Source organism: Mastacembelus armatus, chromosome 15, assembly GCF_900324485.2.
Source record: "Mastacembelus armatus chromosome 15, fMasArm1.2, whole genome shotgun sequence".
NCBI lineage: Eukaryota > Metazoa > Chordata > Actinopteri > Synbranchiformes > Mastacembelidae > Mastacembelus > Mastacembelus armatus.
This window is the reverse complement of record NC_046647.1, coordinates 7442903-7470256: the sequence shown is the minus strand read 5'-3', so window position 1 is coordinate 7470256 and position 27354 is coordinate 7442903. Positions and strand designations below refer to the sequence as shown.

Below are 27354 nucleotides of genomic sequence, written 5' to 3'. Positions count from 1 at the left end.
CAGAGACAGAGTAAAAAAATACATTTACTAGATGATTCTGTCCCTAGGAGAATATTTTTATATTACTGCAGTGATTTTTCATCAGGGGTTGAATGACAGCCCTACTTTTACCAATTTGCCAAAAAAAAGTCCAAGTGGTTGTACACCTAAAAATGTTTATTTCTTTATTTACTTATTTATCACTAAATTGCTTTTTCCAAACTGCATGAGACCAGAATGGACCCCTCTCTGACTGTGTTGAAAAAGGAAATCATTAATATAGCATTGGAAGCTGGCTGTGAACTCATAACTGCCCTGGGCACACATCAGCATACATGCAGCACTGTTCTCCACTGCTACACCTTCCCTGAAGTTGAAATGTCATCGTTCACTGTCATTACATTTCTGCCCCCATTAACTATTGATTATCTCCACTTCAGCATTTTGAGCCCTGCTGTGGAAATGGCCCACATGGCTCTCTACCCGTGCTTCATGGATCAGGCAGAAAAGATGTGCGCAGCACCTGGTTTTTACATTAAAAGGGGATCTATGTCAGATTCACAGTGCGGCAGGGGGAAAGAAGGACAGGGTGACAGGGACATGGAGAAACCAGGAGGCACTACACTGCACCCTACCTGCCCATTAGCAGTACGCTCGAGCAGACAACTGGAGGTTAACCTGTTCTTTTGCAGGGACCTGTGAGATGCTTGCCACAGCATGTGTTGCATATTTATTACGAGTTTAGTCCAAGTTTGCCTCTGTTTCTTGGAAGAGTGCAGGAAGGTTTGTTTGAGCAAGAGCCCTCTTCTATCAATAAACTGCATCCAAAGTACCAGGGGCTAGTTTGTGCAGAGTTGTCCTTGTATACCTGCCAAAGTTTTGTGTGCTGCAAACTGATAGTGGCTGCTCTTAGTGCTCTCTGTTATTTTCTATATTTCAGTATCTGCTGTTTAATGTTTTACATGTGCAGGCTGTGGAGAACTAGTCCTCAAAAAATCTGGAAAAATATGTTTGCTTTAAGTCTCAAACTAGGGTGTGCATTTATTTAATTTAATAGAGATCATAAATATTATCTCAGTTTGCTCCTGTGAATACTTCAAGGATTTGCATTGGTAAAATATGAAAATTTGTCAAATGCCACATAATGTCTCATCAGGTGCTTAAATTCCTTACCCTATGCATGCATATAAAGCCTAACAAAATATTTTGTTAAAATTTTCAACCAAATAACGTCAGTGCTTTCTGAGTGGTTCTGATTTGTATACATTTAATGCTTAAAGTCACTTGAGACGTAAACAACGCATAAATCCTCAGAGTAGATGTTTAGGGCTCAGCATAATCAGCAAAAAATTTCTATACCAACAAAATTAAAACAAAACATCAATCTGCATTCATAAAAATTCCAGTTTATTTCAAAGTCATTTCATCAACAAATATAACAATCCTGCATTGTTTGGGGGTAGACCCACCAGAAATACATGAATAAAACATGTACTGTATAACCATAATTGCTCAGTGTCCATTTCTGACGCTGAAAGCATTCCACTCACTTAGGCTGCAGAATAAACAAGAAACAAGCTAGTGCACAGAAACAATAAATGAGTTAGTTAGGCCAGTCCCGCTCTACAGGATTACTGTGTAGAGTAAAATCCACTAAAATCCAATGTTGGTTTAGGATAATCCCATCAGAACTGCAACAGTGCAGCACTACTACAGAACACCCAAGCCTGTTAGCACTGATGAGAGCCTATAGTGAAAAAAAAAGGAGAATATGACAGAAGAGTGGAGCAATCCTTGTTAAAAAAAAACATACTTAACACCCTGGCTCCTGTTATACACCACAAACATTTGAACAGCTTACTGCTAACAAAGCACCACGTCCTATCATCCTAGTTTGTATTATCTAACAAAATCTGATTGTAAACTAGTTACACTGATAGAAAACTAAGTCAAAATATGCATTATGGAAAATACATATCCTGGAGTAGGTCCTTATATAAAGCTCTGTCACATAAATGCATGTGAAAAATATCATTTTCTAGAATTCTAATATAAGCCTGAGTTACCCACTTTAATTGTTATGCATGTCCACGAGATAATACTGAGTTAATATGCACCTCTGCTGCATGTTTTAATTAATGAGCACATCTTTTGATACTACCATCCTTTCAGTTCATTACTAATAGTTTCCTGATTTATGAGTGCTACACTGGCAAAACTTACACACTGGCGTAAGCTATTTTTAAATCTAGAATATATGCTTATGATTAAATAATTTGCCATCTTTGAATAATGTCTTGCAAAGTCTTGGCTAGACTTAAAAAGCAGACATCAATAAGGAGCAAACTTCTGCCGCTCAGATTTTTTGACGCCGGAGGTTGGCATTTTTGCGGTGTAAGGGGATAAACCCTGTGTTAGGCTTGAAGCAGCTGCTGGGTGGACAGCCAGGACAGGAAGAGTTTTCATGCCAAGCAGGCTGGAAACAGGGACGGCGTAGTGTGCGTTTTGGATAGTTGGTAAGGTGGAGGGAGAGTGGACGTTAATGGTGGTTGGGGCTGGGGTGGTGGCCGCCAGGACGGCCATAGAGGTAGCAGCAGTGGAGGCAGTGGGAGTGGACTGAGAGAAGCTCATGTTGAGATCAACTGAGGTCGCAGAAGAAGCAGCCTGCATGGTGTATTTAGCCATCTCTAAGCTGCAGGTCGTGATGTTTGGAGGGGGAGTCGAATGTGAGGTGAGGGGTTAAGAGAAGAGAGTGAAAAATAAACGGGGGAGAATGGGTGAGACAAAGGAGCAGGGAGGTGAGAGAGAGGAGAAAACATAAGAATCAAAGAAGGAATGTGTTAAAAAGCAGAGACAATAAGGATTTTAATGCAATCAAGAGAATAGAGCAGTGAGATGGAACAAATCCAACCTCACCCTGAGCACAATAACTCTGCCCTCATACAATAGCTTGCTGTTTTGGCTGTCTCATCATCAGGCTCTGATGTGAAGCCTTGCTGGACGTGGTTTCCCTGCGTAATGTCTTACCTGGCGTTGATGAGGTACTGGGCCACGCTGATGCTGGCCGGTGAGCCTGTGATCGTGACTTGGCGCATGGCTGAGCCATCAGTGGCACTGGCTATTTTGATGTGAGCTCCGGAGACCTGGCGAATCTCATTGATCTTGCTGCCTTGTCTTCCAATTATGCAGCCAATAAACTAAAGGGGGAGTGAGTGGAAACATGTAAATAACAAACCAGCTCATGTTTATATGCTTTTCAGGAATTACAGTTCAAAGCAGCATTTGGAAACAACTGCCATGGCGACAGCACCACAGTGTCATGGCGAATTTTTAATGAGGAAACATCGCTGTGATGCATTGTACCCACGTTACCAAAACACTATACAGTAACTGTAGGATCAAATGAGTGGAAGCAGACAATACTATATGTTGTCATTATACCCCTTTGTTCTGTTGTTTTAAAGAAATAGACACTTGGCTATTTATTCACCTACACACCCAGAGTTAGCTGAGATTGGTACCACTTTTCCCTCACTAACACATTATAACTCATTTATTTAGTCAGTGTTTAGACTTGATTTTTCTATACAGCTTAAGCAGTGCAGTATAGCAATATAAAACAATTTCAGTAAGAAATCTGTTTTCCTATCTCTTCCTATCTGTTATCCTATGCCTCAATAATTATACTGTAGATCTAAACCTAGATCTAAATCAAAGCTAATCGACTGCTGTAATGCCTTAGATATATTTTTCTATTGATGGCCTACTGATATATTTCTTGAGGGCCACAGTGTGCTGTGAATTTGTACAATAATTTATGTTAGCCAACAAAAAGACAAATAATAAATTACTTGACAGAAGTGACAGACTTGTGTTCCTCATTATAGCTGTCATGCAAAAGTGTTAATGAAGTCACTAGTGGGAAGATTATCAGTGCAATCTTTAGTGCTGCAAGAACACAAACAATGTGCCACTTACATCGTTAGGTATTGCCAGCTCCTGTGAACTTGTGGGGGCAGTTGAATCCAATCCTGCAAAGTAGGACAAGGAACGCTAACAACAGCATGGCGCTAATGGCTTCCACTTTCATGGCATGACAAGTTGCCCTACTTTGGCTACATTGCTAAAATAGCTACATGAAAATGCTTTATACTGTATATGCTTATATGTAGTCTATATATATTCTCAGCACCCGTTCTTTGTGTATATATTAATTGTTACAATAAAATAATACATTTTTTCTAAACATGAGTATGTTTCATAAGTTCAATAAGATCAGACCTGCTATATAATAAAAATGCTGTAATGTTTTGTTAGTTTTGGCAAAGTATATGAGTACATGGGGTGGTTGAGGTCAGGGATGGTCTGGCCAAGACAATGTTAGATTTGGAGGAGAAATGTTGCAGAGGTGAAGGATGGGGTCGAGTGATTAGGATTTTTTTTGTTTTTTTTTTGTTTTTTTTTTTGTTTTTTTAGAGAGGGAGATCTGGCATATGTAGCTGAAATTTTGGGAGGATATGAGAATTTGTGAGAAATGGTTAAATATTTACTGAACTGTAAATATTTTTGGTCATTTTCCACATTTCCCTCTCAGAGAACTCTCTTTTTATTTTGTATTTCACGCTGTCTGCTTCAGTTTGTCACACACACTTTTGGATTATAAATATTTCAGTGAACTTTGATTGTTTTATTGCTGATAAACTAGTTTGGTGGCGTAACCTAAAACTTAAGTTTTGTACTTAGTATTCTTAGTAGAATACAAATAGATGAAAATACCAATGCCAAGCATAACATGTTATTTTTGTTAGATGTGTAAAGCCACCTTCTACAAAAAACCTGTGAACTCTTAGAGAATGAAGACATCCTTGATCCTCTCTGAAGTGATGGGTGTTTTGATGGTGTGATATGAAGAGGAGTGAAGACAGAGGGATACATGGACTTCCCCGGGGAGCCGTGGGTACGTACCAGGGAAGGTAGGGTTGCTCTGCCCAAGGGAAGGGAGGGGGATATGCTGCATAGCCAACTGGTGAAGCTTGGTCAACTGCAGGGTAGGAAGGAAGTTAGAGCTAACCAATCAAACTGGATTATTTCAGAGGAGCTGACAGCTACAATACAGAGCCAATCTGAAGTTCACAAACATCACAGATGGTGTCAGTGTGAAGAGATTCATTTCCTTCAGAAAGAAAAATACAGTCACATCTCTGGCTATGAGGGTATAACTGATCATGAACTCTTAAGATCATTAATTTCATTTCAATCAATGCATGCTGCTACTGTGTTAATATTAGTAATGTCAACAGATTATTAACAGGATTATTGATTATTCATCTTTGCAGTAGAGGGTACACAGAGGGAATAGTGGTGGCTTGTAAAGGAATGGGCATTGAGTGGGTCATTAGGGTGGATGTTAGTCAACTGAGCATATACTTACATCTTGATGTGTAAAAGCATACTGCCCTGGAATTGCAAAAGCCTGGGAGGAAAAGGAGATGAGATGTGGTTATGTGGCTAGGAGCTGCACACATGTTCAAACATGTCACTTGAAATATGAAATCATCACAGAGTGTGACAGCTGTAACCTCTGGATATCCATCCTCTTCTCCTTTTCTATAGCTCTAATGTGTATAGATTGGATGGAATTTCATCTAAATGTCATTTGCTGTCTTCACCCTCTTTGACCATGGCCAGAAATGCAGTAACATAAACAGATGTCTGGTAGGTCAGAACAGACAAATACAGGACAGCAGCTAGCCAGCTCATGGAAAACATGAGCTTTAGTCACGACATCTTTGAGGTTTTACATTGCAGAGGGAATATTAACATAAACAGGTCTTATTCATATCTGACACATTACAGTTAGGCTGCATCCTTTCACTATGGTCATTACCTCATCTTTCTGCTTACAGCATTACAAAATGAAGAGCTTATTGCTGCATAATTACACAGATGTGTCCCTCTAGTGGTGAAAATATGTTTAATGACTAGTGTAACTGAGAGCCCACAGACTAAAGAGGGTGTTCAATCGTTATGTCTTTTACAAAGTGGTTCAAACCGCAACTAAATAACCTCTATGTGGTTACTTACTTGTGCAGAGTGCTGCGGTGCTAATACTGCATGAGCTCCTGCAGGTATGACCTTGGGACGGTAGGGAATAGTCGCTCCTTTTGGTGGAGACTAGAGACACAGTCATGCAAACCAAAAAGGCAGAAAAAATGTAAAAGCTGCTCAGCCTGAGAAAAGAACTTTTGCTAGCTCTGAGAAATTTCATGTGCTTTTTAATATCCCCTGCTATACATTTTTACCCCATTCGTTCAGTTGAGAGTTTGCACCAATATAATTTATATAATTGAATAACCTGAAAAGAAAGAATTTGGTATGTATTGTATAAGCTGCAGTAATAGAAAAAAAGAGAAAATTGATTGATAATTAATGTATTATAAAAAAACACAGAAATTATTATTTTAAAACAAATAAACATTTATGTGTTGGTAGAAATAAGCAGCCAGTCAGTATTGCAAACGAGTAACATAATTCTTGAACAGAAAATTTAGAATAACTAGCTAAAAGCAATAGTAATGGTCAACAGTTTTGAAGTACAAATAAATATAAAATAAACATATATAAAATAAATAATAGCTAAAATAACTAAAGACAATTTAAATAAATTTAAACCAGCTGCTAAACAGTTGAAATACTTAAAGTGATAGTGACAGATTAAACTGAAAAATGTCATGTACAGTAATAGAGAGTCTGTTCATGTAAAACAATGGATAATTAGTTGGAAGGTGATGCTTGATGGTTCAGTATGGTAGCAATATATGCATGTTTATAAATGATGCTGCTGAATAACATTTAGTTTTTGATGTATTCAGAAGAAAATATTTGGAGCCTGCCAGATGGTTAACAGGCACGAAAGCACTGATATAAACCATCATAAGAAACAATATTCAGACAGAAAATCCAGCCACTGCGACCTGACTGCAAACCATTGTTATTACAGGAACAATACATCGCTCAGACTGAAAATAAATGTGCCTCTAAACAAATGTGACTTACGTATCATCTAACTAGAGCTGTTGAACGTGAAGATCATCTGCTGTCTGACGGCACTTACCTCCAGCATGACAGAGCAGATGTGTCTTACACACTGAGTGATGGCCTGTGGAGTGCCGGAGATTGTGACAGCCCTCTCTGTGGAGTCCGGCAGCATGTCTCCTGCCACCTGAACCTGAGCTCCTGTGGTCTTAACATCGGCAGACAACAGAAGAAACAAAAGCTATTTATTGCTGAAAAGAGCACACCATCACCCAAATTGAAATGCTGTTTCAAGCACCAGCAAATTACCCAACCACATTTTGACATGCAGGGAGCAGCTGCAAGCCAAATAGCAATGTGTGCTCCAATATTTGAGGAGGCGTACACAAATATTGTCCATTCAGAATGAGTATTCAGCCTCTGCCGATCTTCACAGGCATAATCAGTGTGTTTTTATGAGCGGCAACCAAAGAAATACACACATTTTATGGCAGAGAGTTAACAAGAAAAGTTTGGCTGGAGTATTTGATACTTTAGGTGTCAGAGCACCAGGGTGCAGGACTTCTGTCCCTGTTTGGGTGTAGAAAAACTACTTCCTGATAGAAAATAAAAAGGAAAAGGGTTGCTACCTCTCTGATCTCTTTGATCTTTGAGCCTCCTTTGCCAATCAATGAGCCACACTGGCTCCCTGGGAAAACCAGACGAAGTGTCACAGGGGGCTTGCTTGTCACGTTACTGTTTGTCATTGCTGTGGTAATATCCTGAGGGAGAGAACAGAAATATGCTTTTTTTTTAGCACTAACTGCTTTATTTGATGTCTTTTCTATTTCGCGAGAACAGAAAAGGAGCATTCGGTGTCCTTCAGACTTTTAAGTCATTAAGAACATTTCTTAACATTAGAAATAATAACATTTTATGTACACAGATATGTGGAAAATTGCAGAGGAGTTTGTTGCACATTCTTTTTGCTGTACCTCCTCAAACTTCTGTGAGATCATGGAGAAAGCTCTGAAGATGGCCTCTGTAGGTCCTGTGATGGTTACTATTCTCTCTGGAGACGATCCCTCCGATATGTTGATACGAGCGCCACTCTGGAAGCACAAATCAACAACTGTTTCAGCTTGGGGTGGTCTTAAGTGATGTGGCAGATTACATGTTTTTCCACATTAGGGATGCCAAGATAAATTCTCACCTCTTCTCTCATTTTCTTTACTGTTTCTCCTTTCTGGAAGGGTAAGAAATTGTAATACAGGAGGTTTGATTAGTTTTATAAGGAAAACCAACAATAAATTAATAAATGTTAATTGATTGTAAAACAAATGTACCTTTCCAATTATGCTGCCAACTTCCTGTGAATGAAAAGATAACAATGCTTGAGCAAGTGGACACACATAAGATTCTCTCTTAACAGGTTTTCATATTTTGCAGCAGGATGTAATCCCTTTAAAAGCAATGACATGCCATTACCAGGCCATTAGGCTGTTACTACAAAAATACATTAAATTATTCAAACTATTTCCTCAGCTGCCGATTACCTTTCCATGCATCAGCAGTCTCAGCGTCAGCGTAACATTCAGACTCCCATCTGAAGCCATTTCTTCCCTGTCAGACATTCTTTGTGTTTTCTAAGCTACAAAGACTCTGCGAAAACAAAGAAATTGTCAAAGACAGGTCCTGTGTAAAACAAGTGCTTTGTTTCTTGTGGTTTAGGAAATTATCTCTAAAGTTAAAGAGGCAGTTATTATTTTGAACAGTACTACTCTGAAGACAAACCGGTGAGACACTACCTAATTCTGATTAGCCTCAATTTTCAGTAAACCCCAGTCTTTTCTGTGTCTGTTTAGCCAAATGTGTAATCTATCAATTTCCTGTGTGCAAAAACATTTTCCTGGCAAAAAGCTAATAGATACAGCTAATGTAAAAGCTTTCATGAACTTCATTGTAAATCACCCTACAGCCGAAATAAAATAGATCTCTATTTGAAAATGTTATGCATCATTACTTTAACTACAGAAAATGTAAAGTTACTGGAAAAATGCTCCAAAGTAGCAACAGTGACTTTTATGCTGCTAAAAGTAGCCAATTTCCCTTTAAGAATTAATCGGGGGCCTTGTATTCCCTGAAGACTTTTGGACCACTGTTGCTTATCTTCGCGTAGATGTGGGGGGGTGGGAGATAAGCCTATCATTCGGTGCAATCTTCACATGGGACTATGTCTTTAGTTCCAGCTAAATAAAAGTTGTGTGACTCCCTCAGATAAGACAAGATACAAAGGATGCCACTTGTGCCGCAGAGGCCTGAGGATCAAGTGATGTGCGTGTGACTGTCTCTTAATATCACACTAACAGCAAACAGTGTCAGCCCTGTTGTGGCCCTTTATCCTATTCAGTGCATTTGTAGAACAAATAAAGCAGCGTAGGCAGCTTATTGCACCGTTTGAAGGTTTTGAGTCTATAAAGGTCAGAGTTCACCTTGTTTATTAGATCATCTTGTAAAACTAAACTCGATAAGTCTGTGTTTGTCACACACTGTATATTTAAAAAATAATTCAATTGAAGAAGCTGTAATTTATAAAAAATAAAGTAGATGAAAAAGGGCATTTAACAAAAGACTGCTTGGATCTTGGACTAAGTGAGCAAGCATTCACATGTGGATCTTCAGTTAAAACCTGTTGGCTTCATGCAAATGGAAGATTTACTTTTTAAGACCTTGGTGATGAGGAGCAGGGAGCATGGCATCACGCTATTGGCGAAGGTGCATGGGGTGTTTCCAGTTAATCCAATGTTTATGATATTCTTAAAGCAAAAAAAGTATAGTTTTAAAAGCAGGGTAGGACACATATAGTGGTTTTACAGGGTTTTTTATGGGAGTATGTGCCAGTCTATTTCTTAACTGACAAGCGGCCAAGTAACCAATGAACACTTGAGGATTTACTGCACCCAGCCATGGATTTTGTTAGCAATGGACTCAACCCAGCTAAATGTTCCCGCTCGTGTCCAGTGTGCTACGTTAACTGGGTGCTGGCTGTAGCATCATGTCTAAGACAATTTTAAGAGTGATATAATTTTAGTCATCTAACTCAAAAACAAACAAACACATTTTTAAAAAATCTGGAAAAATCTGGAACTATTCCTTTAATAAACTCAAGATCCCTGCTTAGACACTCACAAAAACTAATAAATGCAGAACTCTCTGCTGCCATTCCACACCTATAAAGAGATCAAAAGTCATAATGATGATAATACACGTGTGAGTAATTATCAAGTGAAATACCAGCATGATAATGGACAACTAAAACACCATTTTCCAGGAACCCAGACAAGCTTAAAATAAGATCTAGCACATCCCCACGTTGACAATACCAGACTGTGCTAAAGAACCTGATCCAAGCAATAACGTGAACACCTGGAGTTTTACCTTTAACATGACTTACACTGTTCTCTCTGTGTATCATTATAAAGTTACAGCAAATACATCAAAATACACAGCAACATCTCTGTCTATAATCCTATAGGCTGGGATTTGTTTTGTTAATGCTAAGACCCTTTTGACCTATTTCTGTCACCTCTAGCACGTCAGCACCCACTCAAGACTTCCGAACAAAACACTGGTGCACAACAGCACCCACAGAGGATACATGGGAAAACAGATAATTTACAGGAACTCAGCTCCCAGAGCCCTGACAGGCAGAAATCTGCTTCAGACAATAAAAAAAAAAAAAAAAACAAGTCATTAATCCTTGAGGGAATTGGAGAATAATGTATAAGTGGATTACATTAAGGGTTTCATCTGAAAATATATTAAAATTTAAGGGCAAAACAAATGTTAAACGTTTAGAAATCTGTAATGAAAAAGATTACTGTATTTATCTTACAAGATTATTATATACAATTGTGCTTTAGGAACAAAGCTTTTAAACTACCAGTAATTTAAACAATTGTCCCTACATTTTTAAAGAATGCATGCAAATATTATTCCATTATCATAATAAAAGAATTCTACTAAAAAAAAATGCTAATCACAACTTGAATATCTACACTAATGTTCTATTTATAATGATTTGTGAGCCACCACATATCAGACTATAAGCATGGGGTTTTATAGCATGGAATTCCTCCCTCAACACAAGGGTTACAGTGCTGGAGACTTATCACATGTCTGGTTTAATGTGATAATAATAATTCGAGCTCAAACTATCTCTGAGGTTGAGAGTACAATAAATGCATTTACAACATAGCAGAGAACAGAAAAACAACCAGCTCAAAATAACTCAACCTACTAGAAGTCAGGAGAAGTGTATTAAAACAAAGCCTCACATTCTTTAATTCCCTTTAAAAGCACAGAAGCTAAGAAGAAGACTGGATTAAAAGTTCAGAAGAAGTGCTTCAACTTCAAATTTCTATATGGCTAAACCCCAACAGTACTGTCATCTAGAACACTGTTACAGTACCAGCAGAACCTGAACAGTCTGACCCATTTCACTCTGGCTCAGTAAAAGGCCTGCAATGCAACAAGAATGATTCATATAAAGTACTGACCTTATATAAACAATGCTCCTCTTCTTTAATTCTGGTATCTCTGAAATGGACAGTCTTTTAGTTGGTGGTCCATGTTCAGTGTTTGTCCTCTTTGTTGTCAGTTTTCCACAGAGTGGACAGATGGCTCCCTGTGCCCTCAGACCGGCTGGAGCAGAGGCTGGCTTTGCTATTAGTCCCTCAGCTTAGCCCTAGATAAGCCCCTACGCAGGGCAAGTGAACCCGTATCCCTTGTCTAATTCTCCCTGTCACAGCCACCAAAGAGACGTTCCTCTGCACAAAGATCCACAATCTGAACAGGCCTGAAGGCAGGGCAAGGACGCTTTTAGGCTGGACACTGTCCGGCACAAAGTGAGCAGGCTACAGTTACTGCCTCCACAACAAAAAATAGAAAAATCTAGCCTTTTGCAGTCATCAAAAATGCACAGACACACTGAAGAGAAGCTTTGTTAACCAATGTTGGTCTGTAACTAACAGCTCTGCATGACTGCTGTGTTCTTCATTAGATTTTCAGAGCGCTTCCTGCCTGCACAGGGCTGGATTTTCTCTAAAAATAAATCTCCCTGTATGAAATCAGTGCTTTGTACAAGGAACCCGACTAATTGAAGGCTGGGAAGGACAATATGGCGTTTGAGGTATTTAGTGATGTTAAGCACAATGTCTTCATGGGGTGCTTCTCCCCCCTTACTGCCTCTGCCCTCCCCCACAACAAGCCCCTCTGCCCTTGTAATGAGGCCATACTGGATACAATACAGCCCTTCTCCACAGAAAAATGTTGAGCTGAGCTTCAGAATTGTGAAGGAAATGAATCAGTGAAGCATAAGTGGCATATTTAATTACTATTCAGTGTGTTGCACTGACAATGATGGCTGCTGTGAGCCTCATGGCCATCTATCAGACATCTAAACAGGCCACACTAAAATCACTTCTCCACTGGGATTTCAGGACAACTTCAGAGTTTTATTTCTCTGGTTAAACAGCCTGAATGCCCCCATGAGAACAGAAAGATAAGGATAACCATTGGAAGTGTGGGTATCTTGTTATTCTTTCAGAGTTAAATCTAGGTTAGGCACAAATTATAGGTTAAGCAACAAATGTCAATAAAAGTCCAGAAAACTATTATAAAGCTGGTACATTAATGTGCCTTCTTGTGTTCAAACTCCAAACAGAAGCCCGAGCTAAAACAAAGCTATCGACGCTGTCGAGGGCATGGCATCTGACAAAGTATGGGACAGTTGCTTCTATCCTTTCAGAGACCAGAAGATGATCAGGCATTTCATGCCAATCACTTGTGACTAATTTCCATCTCCTTCATGTTCCTTGTGTGCCAATGAGATTAAAGAGTCAGGGATTATGTGGGATTACTGGGAGGTGATTACTGAGACTTGCTGTTGTAATCAGTTACAGTTACAGAAAGCACAGTAGATTTTAACTGTCTTGGCAGGCACAGCCAGAAACAAATGAGGGGAAGGAGTTGTAGTTGCAATCTCTCTCCCATAAAGGATGGATATAATATTGACACTGTTCTTTCATCAAACCCTGTGCTTGACTTTGATGTCTATCAGACATCTGAAGACAGCAAGTCACCTACATTTACTTCTCAAGATTTCCAAACAATTTGTATTTTGTTCCATGATTAAAGGAGAACTGAAAGATGAAGGTACGTCTGTGAAGTAAGAGTATCTGTTCTTCATTATTTATGTCTTTGGTTTAGGTTGGGAACAGGGGTGAAGACGGATGAAATAGCATTTGCTTATTCCTGTGCTTATATTTCCTGCCTGTGTGATTTCATCCCTTACCTGATTGGTTAAACCCTGCAAGTTCTGAACAGTATATTTTTTATGTCAGGCTGCTTAAAATAACAGCATATGTCAAATAACGTTTTCATGATGAGTAAATCATGTATATAGTAGTCATGTATATTCAACCAACATGTATTAGAAGTATATAGATATAAATATTATTGTACAAAACAAAATGCTTTTTACACATAATTAGTTCTGTGTGTGAAAAACATTGACATGTCCATAAACACTCCTTTAGCAGTTACTTAGGCACACCATCCTAACCCTAATAGAATAACCCCTCCTCATGGATGTGGTGTCGATTATGGTCATTACTGTTGATTGATAATTTGGGGGCGGGGTTCAAAAAAGCTGGTCACGTGATCGCACTGGAGTTACTGGGCGTAGACCGACATGCTTTGCTGTTTTCTTCCCGCTCAGTGTGCTCTCCGCTAAAAGCTGAAGGTTGTAGTGACAGGTTGTAACTCACACACGGTTATATATGTACAGTGACCTGTCATGGTGTGTCTTTGTTCCGTTAACAGTGGCGACTCCAAAGAGACGTCACACTGACGTAATACGTCACCGGACTTCGACCCAGGAACATGAAAGTTGGTGTTGACATGTCTGCAGTGAGAGCAGCTCTCCGGTGTGGACTGTAGCTCTCCTTGGCTCGCAACGATGGACTTCCAGCAGCTTTGCACTCTCGAAACTTTTCAGCAGGTTTGGAGTCACTACGGTTATGGGGGAAACTTACAGGACGCGGTGGACCAGGAGTTTACGCGGATTAAAGGTAAAGATTGTGCTCAGTCATGTGCAGCAGTGACAGGACAGGTCTGTGTCTGACCGCCTGTGGCTGCTCTCCCTCTGCAAACAGGACTAACATATCTGGATCATGCAGCAGCTACCCTGTACCCTGAGTCTCTGGTCAGGGATTACTGCCAGGACATTTCCAGGAATGTTTACGGTAAATACTAAAATACTAAAAGTGTGTTATCTTATTTTATTTAGCCCCAGTATTCAAAGTATGAACTGTTGTTTTCCCCAATAGGAAATCCTCACAGCCACAGCCCCAGCAGCAGATTGACACATGACACCGTGGAGAGGGTTAGATACAGGTGAAGTGTGTTCATGTTCTCAGAGTGCTTTTTACTGGACCCCTGTGACTCCTTAGGTACTACCCTGCTTTTTAAATGAATAAAAAAACATCACATTTTCTTAACAGGGTACTGCAGCACTTTAATGCTACCCCTCAGGAGTACTCCGTGATTTTCACTTCTGGTTGTACCGCTGCTCTTAAATTAGTGGCTGAGAGCTTTCCCTGGAGGCCACAGACTGAGAGCGAAGCGGGGAGTCTCTTCTGTTACTTCACTGACAGCCACACGTCTGTGGTTGGCATAAGAGGACTGCTTTCTGGGCGTGGGGTAGTTGCCTTGTGTATCTCCCCGTCGGAAGTGGTAAACAGGGCGAAGGAGGAGGCTCAAGGTGAAGATGTTATTTACCAGACACCACACTTGTTTTGCTACCCAGCACAGAGCAACTTCTCTGGGAGGAAGTATCCCCTCAGCCATGTGAAAGGCATTCAGATGAGACACCTTTACCCAGCGTGTGACCACCAGGGCCGCTGGTTTGTGCTGCTCGATGCAGCCTCTCATGTCAGTTGCTCCCCTCTAAACCTACAGGACTGCCCTGCTGATTTCATTCCCATCTCCTTCTACAAGATGTTTGGCTTCCCTACAGGGCTGGGGGCCCTTCTTGTTCGTAACGATGCAGCAGACATGCTAAAAAAGACTTATTTTGGAGGAGGCACAGCAGCAGCTTACCTTTCCGGAGAAGATTATTATGTGCAGGCGGCAAACATTTCTGACAGGTGAAGTATTGTACAAGCCTGCCAAATCCTAGATTTTCACTTTAGTTGCTCTGTGGCTCCTGCATCCTTATTCTAAAAAACAGTGTTTTTCCCTCATACAGATTTGAAGATGGGACTGTCTCTTTCTTGGACATCATTGCTCTGAATCATAGTTTTGAAGCTCTTTACAGGATCACAGGTACCAAAACAGAGCACATTGATTCAGAGAAACATTAAGACCCTCAAAAGCAGAGTCACAGTGCTTATGCCAGTTGTTTGTAATCTGCTTCAGGTCGACATTGACAGCATCTCCGTCATTATCCCTTTTTTCCTTCAGGGGGCATGAACAACATCCAACAGCACACATTTGGCTTGGCACGTTACACTTACATGCTGCTGTCAAGTCTTTGCCATGGCAACAGGCAACCAGTGGCTCAGATATACAATGAAGGCCAGTTTGAGAGTCCAAGCACACAGGGTGCAATCCTAAATTTCAATCTTGTGGATTCTCTTGGACAGATGATTGGGTATTCTCAGGTGCATTCAATAAAAAGTATTTATTTCTGTTTTTTAATGGTGTAATTACTGCATGTTTATCTACAGGCAACACTTGTAAATACTAAAAGAGTTCCTCTGTTGCCCTCAGGTGGACAGAATGGCCAGTCTGTACAATATTCACCTGCGTACAGGGTGCTTCTGCAACACTGGGGCCTGTCAGTCCTTCCTAGGGATCACCAATCAGCAAATGAAGAGAAACCTGCAGGTGGGAGATCAAGGAATAGGAAAAATGTCAAAATCTGTTTAGGGCATGTGTAGGTAGAATAAAACATGTTTTTTTTTTCTCTCTCCTCAAGGCTGGCCACGTCTGCGGAGACAGCATCGACCTGGTGGACGGCCAGCCGACCGGATCTGTTCGCATATCCTTTGGCTACATGTCAACATTTGAAGACTGTCAAAAGTTTCTAAAGTTTGTTGCTGAGTGCTTTGTAGAGAAACCAATCACAGTGGACCAAGAGAGACTAGAGAAACTGAAAATGGCTACAACAGGAACCCAGAGCTTTAATCTAAATCCTCCAATCAAATTTACTAATGAAAAAATATATAATGTTGATGAGAAGGAGAAGCCTACAGAACCATCACTGAAAGGACTTGGACAGAGAGACTTAAACAGCCACAGGGAGGCTTATACTCTTACTAACATCTACATATATCCCATCAAATCATGTGGAGCATATGAGGTGTGAGGACAACTTAACCTTTCTATCATTTTTCTGTCTGCCATGTCTGTTTATTCTATCTCTGTTTCGATCTGACTCTGCTGCTCTTCATTCAGGTCCACGACTGGCCAGTGGGACCTCTGGGTCTGCTGTATGACAGAGGCTGGATGGTGGTGAATGGAAACGGCGTGTGCTTGAGTCAGAAGAGAGAGACACGTTTATGCCTGATTCGCCCACAAGTCCACCTGACTTCAAACAAATTGCTCCTGCAGGCATCAGGTCGGCCAGTCTGTCATTGGCTCTCTGAAAATAAATACACTGCTTAACAAAGCGGTTTCAGTCACTTGGATTTTCTGCTATAAATTTCTATATTTTTTCCCCATTGCCCGGCAGGGATGGATAGCATTTCAGTTCCCTTAGAAAACAACAATCAAATGAACACAAGCTACCGGGTGTGTCAGACTAAAGTTTGCAATGACAGGTGAGCTGGCAATGTTAAAACATCTGAATGCACCAGCTGCAGGAAATACTGACATATCATTTGTTCCATATTTTTCGCTCATATCAGTGCATTCTCTTACTCCATTGTTCTTGACACCAGCTTTCTACACTGGATGGCATTATGAGGCCTCCCTTCTTAGTTTCATATAAATCCCTGTTATTTACCATTTTTTATGGGGAAAAACAAACAATGAGCAAGATATGATATTAATCTCCTCTGACAGATACCCGCATGATGAGTCATAAGTTTAAAAAAAAAAAAAGGTATTCATCCAGTGCTTCTTGGATTAGATGTCGCACCAAATAGTAAGCAACATCAAACTATGGAGATTTCCCTCGGGGTCTCCTGAATATAATACTCCTCCTTCCCTCAGGGTGGAGACTGTCGACTGTGGGGATGAAGCTGCATCATGGCTTTCAAACTTCCTTGGACAGCCATGCCGCTTGATAAGACAAAATCCTGATTTCACCCGAGATATGAAGAAGGGGCCTAGAGGAGGTATTTTTATGAACATTTTACCTGCTCTGCTTGGCTCTTCTTTCTTTACCTTGAATTTATAGACATTTCCACATAATAGCTCACAAAGTGACATTTTTACTACTTAGAAATACAGCAGCTTTCTGGAAACCTATGAAAGTACTGTTGAGAAGTGAATTTCTATGTGACACACACATCCTTGCTCTGCATACCTTTTTTTAACAACATGTCACTTTTGATAGATCACTCTGGCAGGTAACAGAGTGCATATTCAAGTGAGAAGCAGCAACTAGTAGCTGCGATAATGCTAAATGAGGCACATATTTAGCTCCACAGGTAGAATGAAATGAAACGTCATGCTGTTTGCCTGCTGCACAGGTTAAGAGTGCTGGAATGCTTATTCTGGTTCTTTTATTTGTAACATTTTCTCTTTCCATAAAAGACTCCAGCCATTGGACATAGGCCAGATGTGCTAAATTAATGCAAAACACATATTTGAGATGGCTACAGTGTAAACAGGCAGTCCTTCACCCCTGTAAAACTGTGTCAGTGCAAGATTTAATCATTGTTATTGATCAGCCACACATGATCATGAAGAGACTTTGTACATCTATTAAAGTTTTTTGTTGTTGTTGTTTTGGCTGTGGAACATTATATCGTGACACATTTTCCATCCAAATTCATTACTACTCCTCTGTCAGCTTTTATCCATTCCCACATGGAAACTGTGAACAGATGTCAAACAGAGCCTGTTTATTAAACTGTTTTAAATGCCCAGTAACAGGTTGCTTGTCCCTGCAATTTCAGTGTAAAACCATCCACAGCCCTCATAAAATCCAGAGCTGTGACTATATCACTGGAGCTAACAAGTAATCCTGCACTCTGAAACAAGCAGGTTTCATTCTTGAGATACTGAACATGCTCCACTCATTACTTTTGTAATTTGTGTTGTTTTAGCCACAAAACAATTTTTGATGTTGATCTTTTCAAAAGCTCTTGTCAGCTTGGGCCATTTTCTAACCCATGCCTTTGCACACATTCCACATTTCTTGCAAATACACTGTTATGGCTATGACCTCACTGTCCCTTTTTTTATTTTTGGGTAAATTTCAATACAGAAATTTCATCTTTCATTTCTGCTTTTGCAAGCTACTCCTTTTAAGAGCATCAGTTTATTGTGCATAAGAAAATGATGAAATTCAGTTTGATGTTGGGTAATGTAATGGTACATACCAGTGATTCCCAACCTCGGCTAGATGTTCCACCTGTTTGGAAAAAAAGATTGTGAATAACTTAACTAATTAAAAAATATCTAAATAATGACAGAACATTCCCCACATGTTGTTACACACTTGAATACCACGTGTTGTGATTAAGAAGGCATGAAAACTATTAGTAAAATAGAAAATAGCAAATAGAAAAGTTGTTAACCCAGTAGCAGTAGTTAGCTCAACATAGCTGAAGCAGCTGATACCATTGATGAATACTACAAGAGAAGTTTTCTGCCATACAACACAGCAGTAGTAAAAACTGTGACAGTGGAATGAAAAAATATTGTAACAATATTCAGTTTTATATTATTCATAGCTAAGTAATATCAATTTTATTAGATCGTCCACAAGGGCTGTTCGGATATGCCAGGCATACAGTAAAGGCACAGCTTTAATGGGATTATATATTATATATTCAAACATAAATTATCTTGGTTTTTAGGTTGTTCATTCATTAGATGACACAATTACCATTTGGATATTTTATCTATAAACAATTTCTCAATTGAATTTCCAGAATAATTGCTATAACACATTATAAAATTATATTTGAATTGTAGATGTTCAAATGTATTTCTGAGCATTTCAAGGCAACATAAAAGTTGACATTGATTTGGCTGTACAAAACCATTGATACAGATTGGATCTATATCATAATTCGCGTATATTGAGTTGTAAGTGCACCTTTTGATCAATATTGACAAATTCACTGAGGCCACACATTTTTCACCATGCATGTGGATGCATGTTGCTCAAACCAGAGATCCGAGTGTTTTCTTCAAATGGAATAAATCACGAGGGTAATACAAAGTCTTTCCTTCTAGTTGCCACCTCCACATCCCTCTCCCTGGTGAATGAAGCTCAGTATCTCATGATCAACCATGCCAGTGTGGAGCTCATTCAGAAATTAATGAGGAGCAGGTTTGAACACATTATGTGTTATTCAAAATATGAGATGCTCCAGTGAAAAACATCAGGATACGTCAACCCTCATACATTTACAATACAATAGATAATTTACGTAGGATGGCAAAATAACATGCCATTTCCACATTCCCTTTTCTCAGACAGGATAACTCTGAGGGTGATCAGCTCCTTGACACACAGAATGTCATTAGCCGCTTCCGAGCCAATTTAGTCATCGCTGGAGTAGAACCATTTGAGGAGGATAATTGGTCACACTTGATTATTGGCAACACTCAATTCGTGGTGAGCTGACACTTTGAGATAAATGATGAAATCTTCAAATGCATTAAAAATGGATTTCTCAGAAATGGATGTGCTCCCTGGTATCATTAACCCAAAGGTTGCGGGTCAGTGTGGAAGGTGCCAGATGGTTGGAGTGGACCAAGACACTGGGACCAAAACAAAAGAGCCACTAATGTCTCTGTCTGCCTACTGCACTGGGAAGGTCAGAAACAGTTATTGCTCCTTCATATAGACATAATATGTGTGTGTCTGTGTGTGTGTGTGTCAGGAGGCAGGGGGGTAAAGGCAGAGGGGGGAGAGTGGAGTGCATGAAGAAAACAGTCACCTTGCCTGTTGTTTTGTGGATTTTTAGGTGACCTTTGGTTTGTACCTGGCACATCAGCTACCAGAGGGCTCCTCTCCAGGCAGTGTTCTCTCTGTTGGTTCCCTTGTTCAGCCAGAGTCACAGAAATCTTAAAGTGGTCATCTGCAGCGTTCACTCTCCTAAGAGGTCATTTTGGCAAGTCCTAAGGAGGATTACCTGTCAGACACTGTAGGGGTTTCTGTAGATGCTGTTCTTCTCTTTGCCTGTGTATTGCTGGTGGCTTTTTTTCTCTCAAGTGTCTTCTTCTTTAGAGAGGCCTTCAGGTTTTATTCTGTCTGAAGAAATTTTGATGGGAAATACATGGTTTTGTTTTGTTTTTCCCTTTTTTCCAAAGGTTCTAAAATTGTCTTAAATAAAGTACAGTAGATATGAAGTAATAATTACATGTGAAAATTGTAACTTGAATTTACTAGTACTACTCTCCCAAACAATTCTTCTTCTGGGAGATTAGAATTTATGCCAAAAAGATGAATAATTTCAGTTATAGAACGAGCAGGCTACTGTGAATAGCATGTTTGCTAGTTTGTGTGTATCAATGTGTCAAATGGTGTGTAGAAATGATATGTAATAAAGTATGCACAGATTGAATCAGTACCAGGGCTTGCACACAAAAGCTGGTTGTAATGTGTAGATAAATAGAAATTAAGAGAAGGTACTTCCTATTAAGCCTCTTTGTTTTGTTCTTTGCATTTGGTATTTTGTTGATGTTGATGGATAGAACAGTCTTACCATTTGAGAATCTCTTATTCAAGAACTGTTGGGATCTGATGATTTGTGATCTGTGATTCACATCATTTTCATCAAATCATTCAGTGACTGATTTACTCAGATTTTTCTGAGATATGCTACCTCTCTCCACCTCTGACTGGTGCAAAGTCTTACACTGGTACGGCCGCCTGTGAAGTTAATCATTTGTACTATGGACATTTCATTTTTTGAAATAAACAGAATTTTGTGAATTGCAGAAGTTTTAGGCACTTTAGATGTTTTAGGTTATTACACAACACCATCAGGTGGGTGACTCATTCCAGGATGACAATCCCATAAAGAACCCACTAGAGTTTATGAAGAACAATTTTCAAAGGCAAGAAGAACCAGGAGTCCTGTAGCAGATGCAGCAGGTCAAACCAGAGAAAACTGCTGCTGGTTTAAGGGCAAAGGGAAGAGCTGCAAATATTGATTAGATTTAGGTTTGGTTCTCTTTACTGCACTTTGTATGACGTTAACTGATAAATGAAAAACCATTAATATAATTCATGTTAACAGCACATATATTTTATAGAAATGTAGCTACTTAAGGTAATTAAACCTGTGTTTATATTGCGTTATAAGAGTGTGCTCTTGTGCAACGGTATGTGCGCTGAGTTTATTTTTTAAGGTGGCGTTATGTGCATGTCATGTGTTTGTCATAAACTGGAGTGAAGCTGCCCTACCTTAAAGAGGCCCAGTGCCTCCCCTTTCCTGTGATCATATTGCACTTTGAACTGACTTTTTATTAGCAAGTGTTAGGAAACATATTGACTGCACGTTTATTAGAGTGTATGTTTTTTAAACACTGAAGGGGACACAATGAAGAGGCGCTTGGTTAAACAGAGTGATCCGTCCTCTGCAGCTAGAGATGTCCAGAGATCTGCCAGAGCCCAGAGGAAGGAGGGGACACGGTGAGCTGTTAGCCAACGTTAGCTTAACCTTAACTGCCCCACTAACTATTAACATAACTCAGTAACTATTAGCTTTACTCAACAACTATTAACTTAGTAACTATTAGCTTTACTCAACAACTATTAACTTAGTAACTATTAGCTTTACTCAGTAACTCTTAACATAACTCAGTAACTATTAGCATAACTCAGGAACTCTTAACCGTTAGCATAACTCAGTAGCTATTAGCATAACTGTGTAACTATTAATATAACTCAGCAAGTATTAGCATGACTCAGTAACTATCATTGACAGTGTACAGGGGGGTGGACCCATACAGTGTGATGTCACTATTCCTATTTGTTCCAAACATGAAAGGTAGCCTGTTACAGATGTTCAGCTGAGAGGTTGACCAGTAAACCACAGGTTACATTACGTCACACTGCAGCTGTGTATTCATTAAAAATCTGCTGTGAGCTTTTCAACATCTGCAAGATTGGGAAGTGAATATTAAAGTCAAAGTGCTCCTCCAGGACAAATGAGGTGACAGTCTGTTGGCTGCTGGAATAAATTACCTCTTGTATGTTTCCCCCAAGCAGCATATAGAAATCAGTCTTCAGTTAAAAAGGCTCTTCTGACTGATTAGAGTGTTAATGGTGGGGAGAGGGGTGTATTGTCCTTTAATTGGCAATAGTCTAAATAGCATCCTCTTTTCTGCTGTTACCTCCAGGGAGTCAAGACTGAGTCCAATGACAGCCTGTCTCCCTGATGAGATTATGCTGTTCTTTTCTCCTATATTACGGTTTCCATACTAATGTTTCAGCCACAGACTACTAGGATGTGCTGGGCTGATTGGGCAGACGTCGGCCAGGGAATTTGAGCAAATCTGCTCTGAATGGGATTTAAAATGACCAATAATCAATAATAATTATTGTTAACAGATGATGGTGCATAGTGTTCTTAACACTGCTAATGAATCTGTTGTCGTTTGTTCTTCTTTAGCCTAGTTGTAAAACCTAAAACTAATATTTGTGTTACCTGGAGAGCACCTATAGATTTGTTAAGGCCCCCTAAATGATCTTCAGCTTTTATGTGACATAATGGTCAGTAGCCATATTGGTTTTATTGTTCTCTCTCTGTTCTCAGACCCCGATGGTGGCTGAAAGGGGGCTTATTAGCCCTTTTTGTTGTCTTCATGCTTTTCTCACTGAAAGTGCTCCCAGAATTAATCCAACATTTTGTTTCCACTCACAGAGGTAAGTGACTTTCCTGTCTGTCTCTTAGAAAACTTGAAATCCTCAAGTTGCTCCCAAAAAAGAGTCACCTTTTTTCCTTTCCTGTTTGTAGTCAGACTGCCATTCTTTGTTGACCTCAGTCAGCCTGCTGATCTTGCCCTTAATCACACAATCAACATGTACTTAACATCAGAGGAAGGAATCTCCCTTGGCATATGGTGAATATAAACCGAGTTTAATGTCTTTTTCTAGCATAGATATAAAAGGCTAAGAGAAATGGACAATCCTGTTTTTTAATGTCCACTTATTAGTTGTGTCTGACTGCATTGTTTTGAACTCTTCAAGGCACACTGTCCCTGAAAGTCAGTGGAAAGAGGCACAAGGGAAGGACTTAGCATGGTACGAGAATGCTTTAAATGATAGAAATCCAGTCTTCATATATCTTCATGGAAACACAGGCACAAGGTATGATTAATATTACATTTGTACTATAGTTGACCCCTGAAGAGGCAAAGAGTAAAAGTTCCACACCATTGAAAATGTTTGTTCTAGTTTCTTTGGAAAAACACCTGTTTTGTGGCTCTTGTATTATTTGTGAATAATTCCAAAAGGGCAGCCCCTCATCGGGTGGGAGTGGCAAAAGTGAGTGATCACCCTCGCCTTTTCACAGTCTAATAAAGATATGAAGGTCTCAGTAACCATTCGGATGACAAATAAGCATTATGTGTTAACAGGTATTGAGCGCACTAGGTTATCACGTGCTGGTGCCTGACTACAGAGGTGGGTGAAAATGAAGATTTATGACCTCTAGTATTTTCTGCCTCTGTGCTTCTTTGACTCTCTATTGATTGTTACACATAACCTTCTCATCTTGATTTAATATCAATCGTAGTAATATAATCACTATAGAGTCATGCAGTTGTGTGTGGTGGGTTTGCTGTACAACAGTCAAAAGACCTCAGTTCAGTTCAGGCCAGTGTCTAGTGCAGGATGATTTCCTATAAGTGATTGCCACCTTGTGGCCATGAAGAGCAGCTGTTTGAACTGTCAGTAGTTGAAGTGAGAAACTTTGGCAGGGTTTGGAGATTCCACTGGGGAGCCAACTGAGGCCGGCCTGACCACTGATGCCCTGTACTTGTACAACTGGGTAAAAGTACGCTGTGGAAACAGCCTGGTCGTCATCTGGGGACACTCTCTTGGCACTGGGTCAGTAAGGGAAGATTCCAAATCTGCTGCATGTTACTCTTATGAAAATGAGTCAGATCACTGTTGTAGTTACTGTTTTAAAGTTTTTAAAGTTTTTCAAATATTAAACTTAAACCTTTGAAAAACATTTTTCCCAGATTACTTTAATGGCACTTTTTTATCCACATCAAATAGTTTTGGCTCGTGACATATTATGACAGTGGTTGAATTCATTAAACCTGTTGCAGTTAGCATGAAGAGTGATGGCCATAGTGGCTGAACTGAAACGAGTGCCACAAACACAAAATGTAGCAAAAAGAAATCAGTGCAAAAATTATGCAAATACTATTATTAATTCATCACAACAGCAAGAGCCCTAACAACCAACAATTTTAACCAGTACTTATTAGTTACACAACAGAGTGTATCGCATATTATCACTGTCATGTTTCATGATTGGATCATGTTAAGGCTAAGTTAGGTCCACATGTTTGGAAAAATGAGAGGTGCAGATAGACACAGAAACAAATACAGTATGTTAGACAGATTTCCTGCATGTCTGGCAATGAGACACGAAAGATAATTTTAGGGGAAAAATAGTAGAAAGTACTGGAAAAAAAAGTTTAACAAAAATTTGTAATTTTCTGCTTTTTACTTGAATGTGTTTGCATAGTAGATGATGTCATTTCAACAGAAAGTTATTTTCATAGGAGAAAGGAAAGTACCCTCAGCTAAACTTGTCACTGTCAAGAACAGTGGAAGAGGAAACAGGTTGTTCAAAGTATACACAAAATAGTGAAGATGTTGCTGTTTGTGTCTCTACAGAGTGGCCACTAATACTGCGGTCAAACTTATTGAGCAAGGTATAGTAGGTTTTGCTACTTGTAGCATTTAGTAAGCATAAGTAAGTGAAAATAATCCAATGTTTCAATATAACAACAGTTTCCTCTTTTTTTAGGTGTAGTGTTTGATGGTATAATCCTGGAGAATGCATTCAATAGTATTCGACAGAATATTTCAGCTAACCCCTTTTCTTGGGTAAACTCAATAACTTACCACTTTTGACATTTGATTTGTTCATTTCATGTGGCTGCAGCTACATTACACATAACTTTACAATGTTTTATTTCTTTCTGTTTAAAGTATTACTGGAAATTTCCAGGCATGGAGTACTTTTTCCCAGAGCCATGGGCAAAAAATAAGGTTGCCTTTCCTACTGAAGAAAAGTAAGTTTTAATTAAATGCTAACATCAGAGAGTAGTGGATGTCACACTTTGTTCACCTGATAATATTAGTATTACCAGGAAATGCAATGACTTCATATGTGTTCCTGCAGTTTGAAGAAAATAAGAAGCCCAATACTTTTTCTTCATACAGAGGATGATCACTTGGTTCCCATTCAATTTGCTCACAAGGTATTACTCTCACATGAAGCTACTTTTCATCAAATTCTATGTAAACTGAGCCCTTGTGTTTTCTAGATAGCTATAAGTTCTCTTAAGATAATGTTTGGCTTTAAGGTTTTTTCCCTTCCAGTTGTATGAGGCAGCAGTGATCGCCCAGAATGCAGAGAGAGTCAAGATGGTGCCATTTGATGGGTCTCTGGGTTATCTGCACAATGGCATATATCGAGACCCCCATCTGCCTGACATCATAAAGTGAGAAAACATTTCACTGATAATGCTTAAAGTGTGCTTATATACCGTCTTGGCAACGTTGTGTCTGTTAAATGCTATTTTTTATTAAATGTGTCTTATTGTTTCTCCTCTGCAGGAAGTTTGTGATGTCATTGTAGTGTAGGTGAAAGATGACTGAAGAATTGAAGAATTAATGCCAAAGATGTTCAGGCTAATAGACTGTAAACACTGTTTTTAATTCAGTTAAAATTGTTTGAGATATGTTATGTTCTGATTTTCATATCTGCGGGTGATTTAATCTGACCTAACAGAACAAAAAACAACATTTCAAACTGGAAGTGATAAGATGATGAGACATTACTACTGTAAGTGCCCTCTGTTGGCATTGCTCAGTGCTGATAATGCTCATCTCTAACACTGGATAATCAGTATGGTAATCCAAGGCTTCATATGTCTGTGTGTCATTGACATTTCAAAATAATATAAGCTAGAGGATATCAGTTCTCTGACCTTGTTGTCACAAGTGTGGTTTTAGAAAAACACAAACACTGAACAGTATGAGGTCAGTTGAACCACAGAAGACACTGTTCGTTCAGATAAGTTTAAAAGATTGTCTGTTCACATCAGTGTAACTGGAGTAAATTTTAGCAGTTATTTACATGTATTATAATTTTTGTTACAAGAAAACATACATTGACATATTTGTCTAAGTTGGATATCGCCCAAACAACAACCTTAATAAATTCAGAATATATGATTGATAATTCATTCAGAGACATTTATTAAAATTCGGCTTTTAAATACCATTTAACCAGTTGGGTGAGATGATCACAAAGCTGTGAATTCTTGTGTAGAGAAAATTGTTCATTTTAGCCGATTTTCTTGAGTGTCAGCAACACTTTGATGCACACTTAATCAGTTGTGTTAATGTATAGTATTGTTCTACTATGTCTTAATTTACGTTTCTTTCTTAACCAGTGTCTCTGTGTAAATTATGATAGAGGAGGAACAGGTCTTCAAACTTCATTTGACACAAATAGCCATGTACATTTCTATACTGTGTACTGATGTCAGAGTGAGTACTTTTAAACCTCCGAATTTCTAATTCACACTGTTGTAGATGAATGAATTTTTTAAAGAACAGGAACATGTGTCTCCCTGTAAAGCCAGGCTTTAACCACTATTGTTCTTACCTTTGTGTACTTGTATGTTGCAATAGTAATAAAGGTAGAGTACATTTGAACTGCTTAATTATAAAGGCCCATGGACCATTTGTATTATAAGTTGTATTACTGATAATGGAATTGTTACCTAGTTTTCTAATGACTTACAAACTGAAGGTTTTTTAGATTTATGGCAATATGAGAGGTCAAAGCTATGTAGCTATAATATCCATCTATTAATTAACTTTTATACCAAAGTTCTTCACCTGTG

General features: G+C 39.2%; 3 protein-coding genes across 8 annotated transcripts; 2 read left to right on the top strand and 1 right to left on the bottom strand.

Moving 5' to 3' along the window:
* Positions 1-1402: 1402 nt before the first annotated feature.
* Positions 1403-11992, bottom strand: LOC113131713 (poly(rC)-binding protein 3). Of its 2 annotated transcripts, none has more exons than XM_026309285.1 (13): positions 11553-11992; positions 8550-8655; positions 8340-8363; positions 8207-8239; positions 7989-8105; positions 7644-7775; positions 7094-7222; positions 6064-6153; positions 5411-5452; positions 4945-5020; positions 3958-4010; positions 3007-3176; positions 1403-1726 (listed from the first exon to the last, which is right to left on the bottom strand). In XM_026309285.1, exons 2-13 carry the CDS (start codon positions 8625-8627, stop codon positions 1690-1692), a joined length of 981 nt encoding a protein of 326 aa, XP_026165070.1. In that variant the 5' UTR covers positions 8628-8655; positions 11553-11992; the 3' UTR covers positions 1403-1689. The 2 variants fall into 2 exon arrangements, with proteins under 2 accessions (XP_026165070.1, XP_026165071.1); XM_026309286.1 differs by lacking the exon at positions 1403-1726 and adding an exon at positions 2276-2671.
* A 1755-nt stretch (positions 11993-13747) lies between these two features.
* mocos (molybdenum cofactor sulfurase) lies at positions 13748-20599 on the top strand. Of its 5 annotated transcripts, none has more exons than XM_026309950.1 (15): positions 13748-14126; positions 14211-14300; positions 14385-14451; positions 14559-15203; positions 15305-15381; positions 15520-15719; positions 15829-15945; positions 16037-16420; positions 16516-16678; positions 16793-16880; positions 17275-17399; positions 19474-19570; positions 19717-19858; positions 19956-20060; positions 20211-20599. In XM_026309950.1, exons 1-15 carry the CDS (start codon positions 14015-14017, stop codon positions 20313-20315), a joined length of 2517 nt encoding a protein of 838 aa, XP_026165735.1. In that variant the 5' UTR covers positions 13748-14014; the 3' UTR covers positions 20316-20599. The 5 variants fall into 5 exon arrangements, 4 of the variants coding, with proteins under 4 accessions (XP_026165735.1, XP_026165736.1, XP_026165738.1 ...); XM_026309952.1 differs by having other exon boundaries at positions 14077-14126; positions 14639-15203; XM_026309951.1 differs by lacking the exon at positions 14211-14300.
* A 1070-nt stretch (positions 20600-21669) lies between these two features.
* On the top strand, positions 21670-27171 carry LOC113132213 (lysophosphatidylserine lipase ABHD12). The gene is made up of 13 exons (XM_026310173.1): positions 21670-21883; positions 23010-23119; positions 23211-23316; positions 23444-23563; positions 23710-23740; positions 23833-23878; positions 24175-24304; positions 25109-25146; positions 25242-25321; positions 25427-25509; positions 25620-25698; positions 25820-25941; positions 26057-27171. Exons 1-13 carry the CDS (start codon positions 21792-21794, stop codon positions 26076-26078), a joined length of 1059 nt encoding a protein of 352 aa, XP_026165958.1. The 5' UTR covers positions 21670-21791; the 3' UTR covers positions 26079-27171.
* Positions 27172-27354: the final 183 nt, after the last annotated feature.

What these genes read in the sequence shown, in the direction of transcription:
- LOC113131713 (XM_026309286.1), bottom strand. Translation starts at nt 8,627, where the DNA reads ATGTCTGACAGGGAAGAAATGGCTTCAGATGGGAGTCTGAATGTTACG. An exon ending in TTGGCAGCATAATTGGAAAG is followed by an intron (nt 8,240 to 8,339) that starts GTACATTTGTTT and finishes TTACCCTTCCAG; the next exon opens with AAAGGAGAAACAGTAAAGAA. An exon ending in GAGCAACCCTACCTTCCCTG is followed by an intron (nt 4,011 to 4,944) that starts GTACGTACCCAC and finishes CCTACTTTGCAG; the next exon opens with GATTGGATTCAACTGCCCCC.
- mocos (XM_026309950.1), top strand. Translation starts at nt 14,015, where the DNA reads ATGGACTTCCAGCAGCTTTGCACTCTCGAAACTTTTCAGCAGGTTTGG. An exon ending in ACTAAAGTTTGCAATGACAG is followed by an intron (nt 16,881 to 17,274) that starts GTGAGCTGGCAA and finishes TCCTTCCCTCAG; the next exon opens with GGTGGAGACTGTCGACTGTG. An exon ending in GAAGAAGGGGCCTAGAGGAG is followed by an intron (nt 17,400 to 19,473) that starts GTATTTTTATGA and finishes CTTTCCTTCTAG; the next exon opens with TTGCCACCTCCACATCCCTC.
- LOC113132213 (XM_026310173.1), top strand. Translation starts at nt 21,792, where the DNA reads ATGAAGAGGCGCTTGGTTAAACAGAGTGATCCGTCCTCTGCAGCTAGA. An exon ending in CATGGAAACACAGGCACAAG is followed by an intron (nt 23,564 to 23,709) that starts GTATGATTAATA and finishes TAATTCCAAAAG; the next exon opens with GGCAGCCCCTCATCGGGTGG. An exon ending in GCCTTTCCTACTGAAGAAAA is followed by an intron (nt 25,510 to 25,619) that starts GTAAGTTTTAAT and finishes GTGTTCCTGCAG; the next exon opens with TTTGAAGAAAATAAGAAGCC.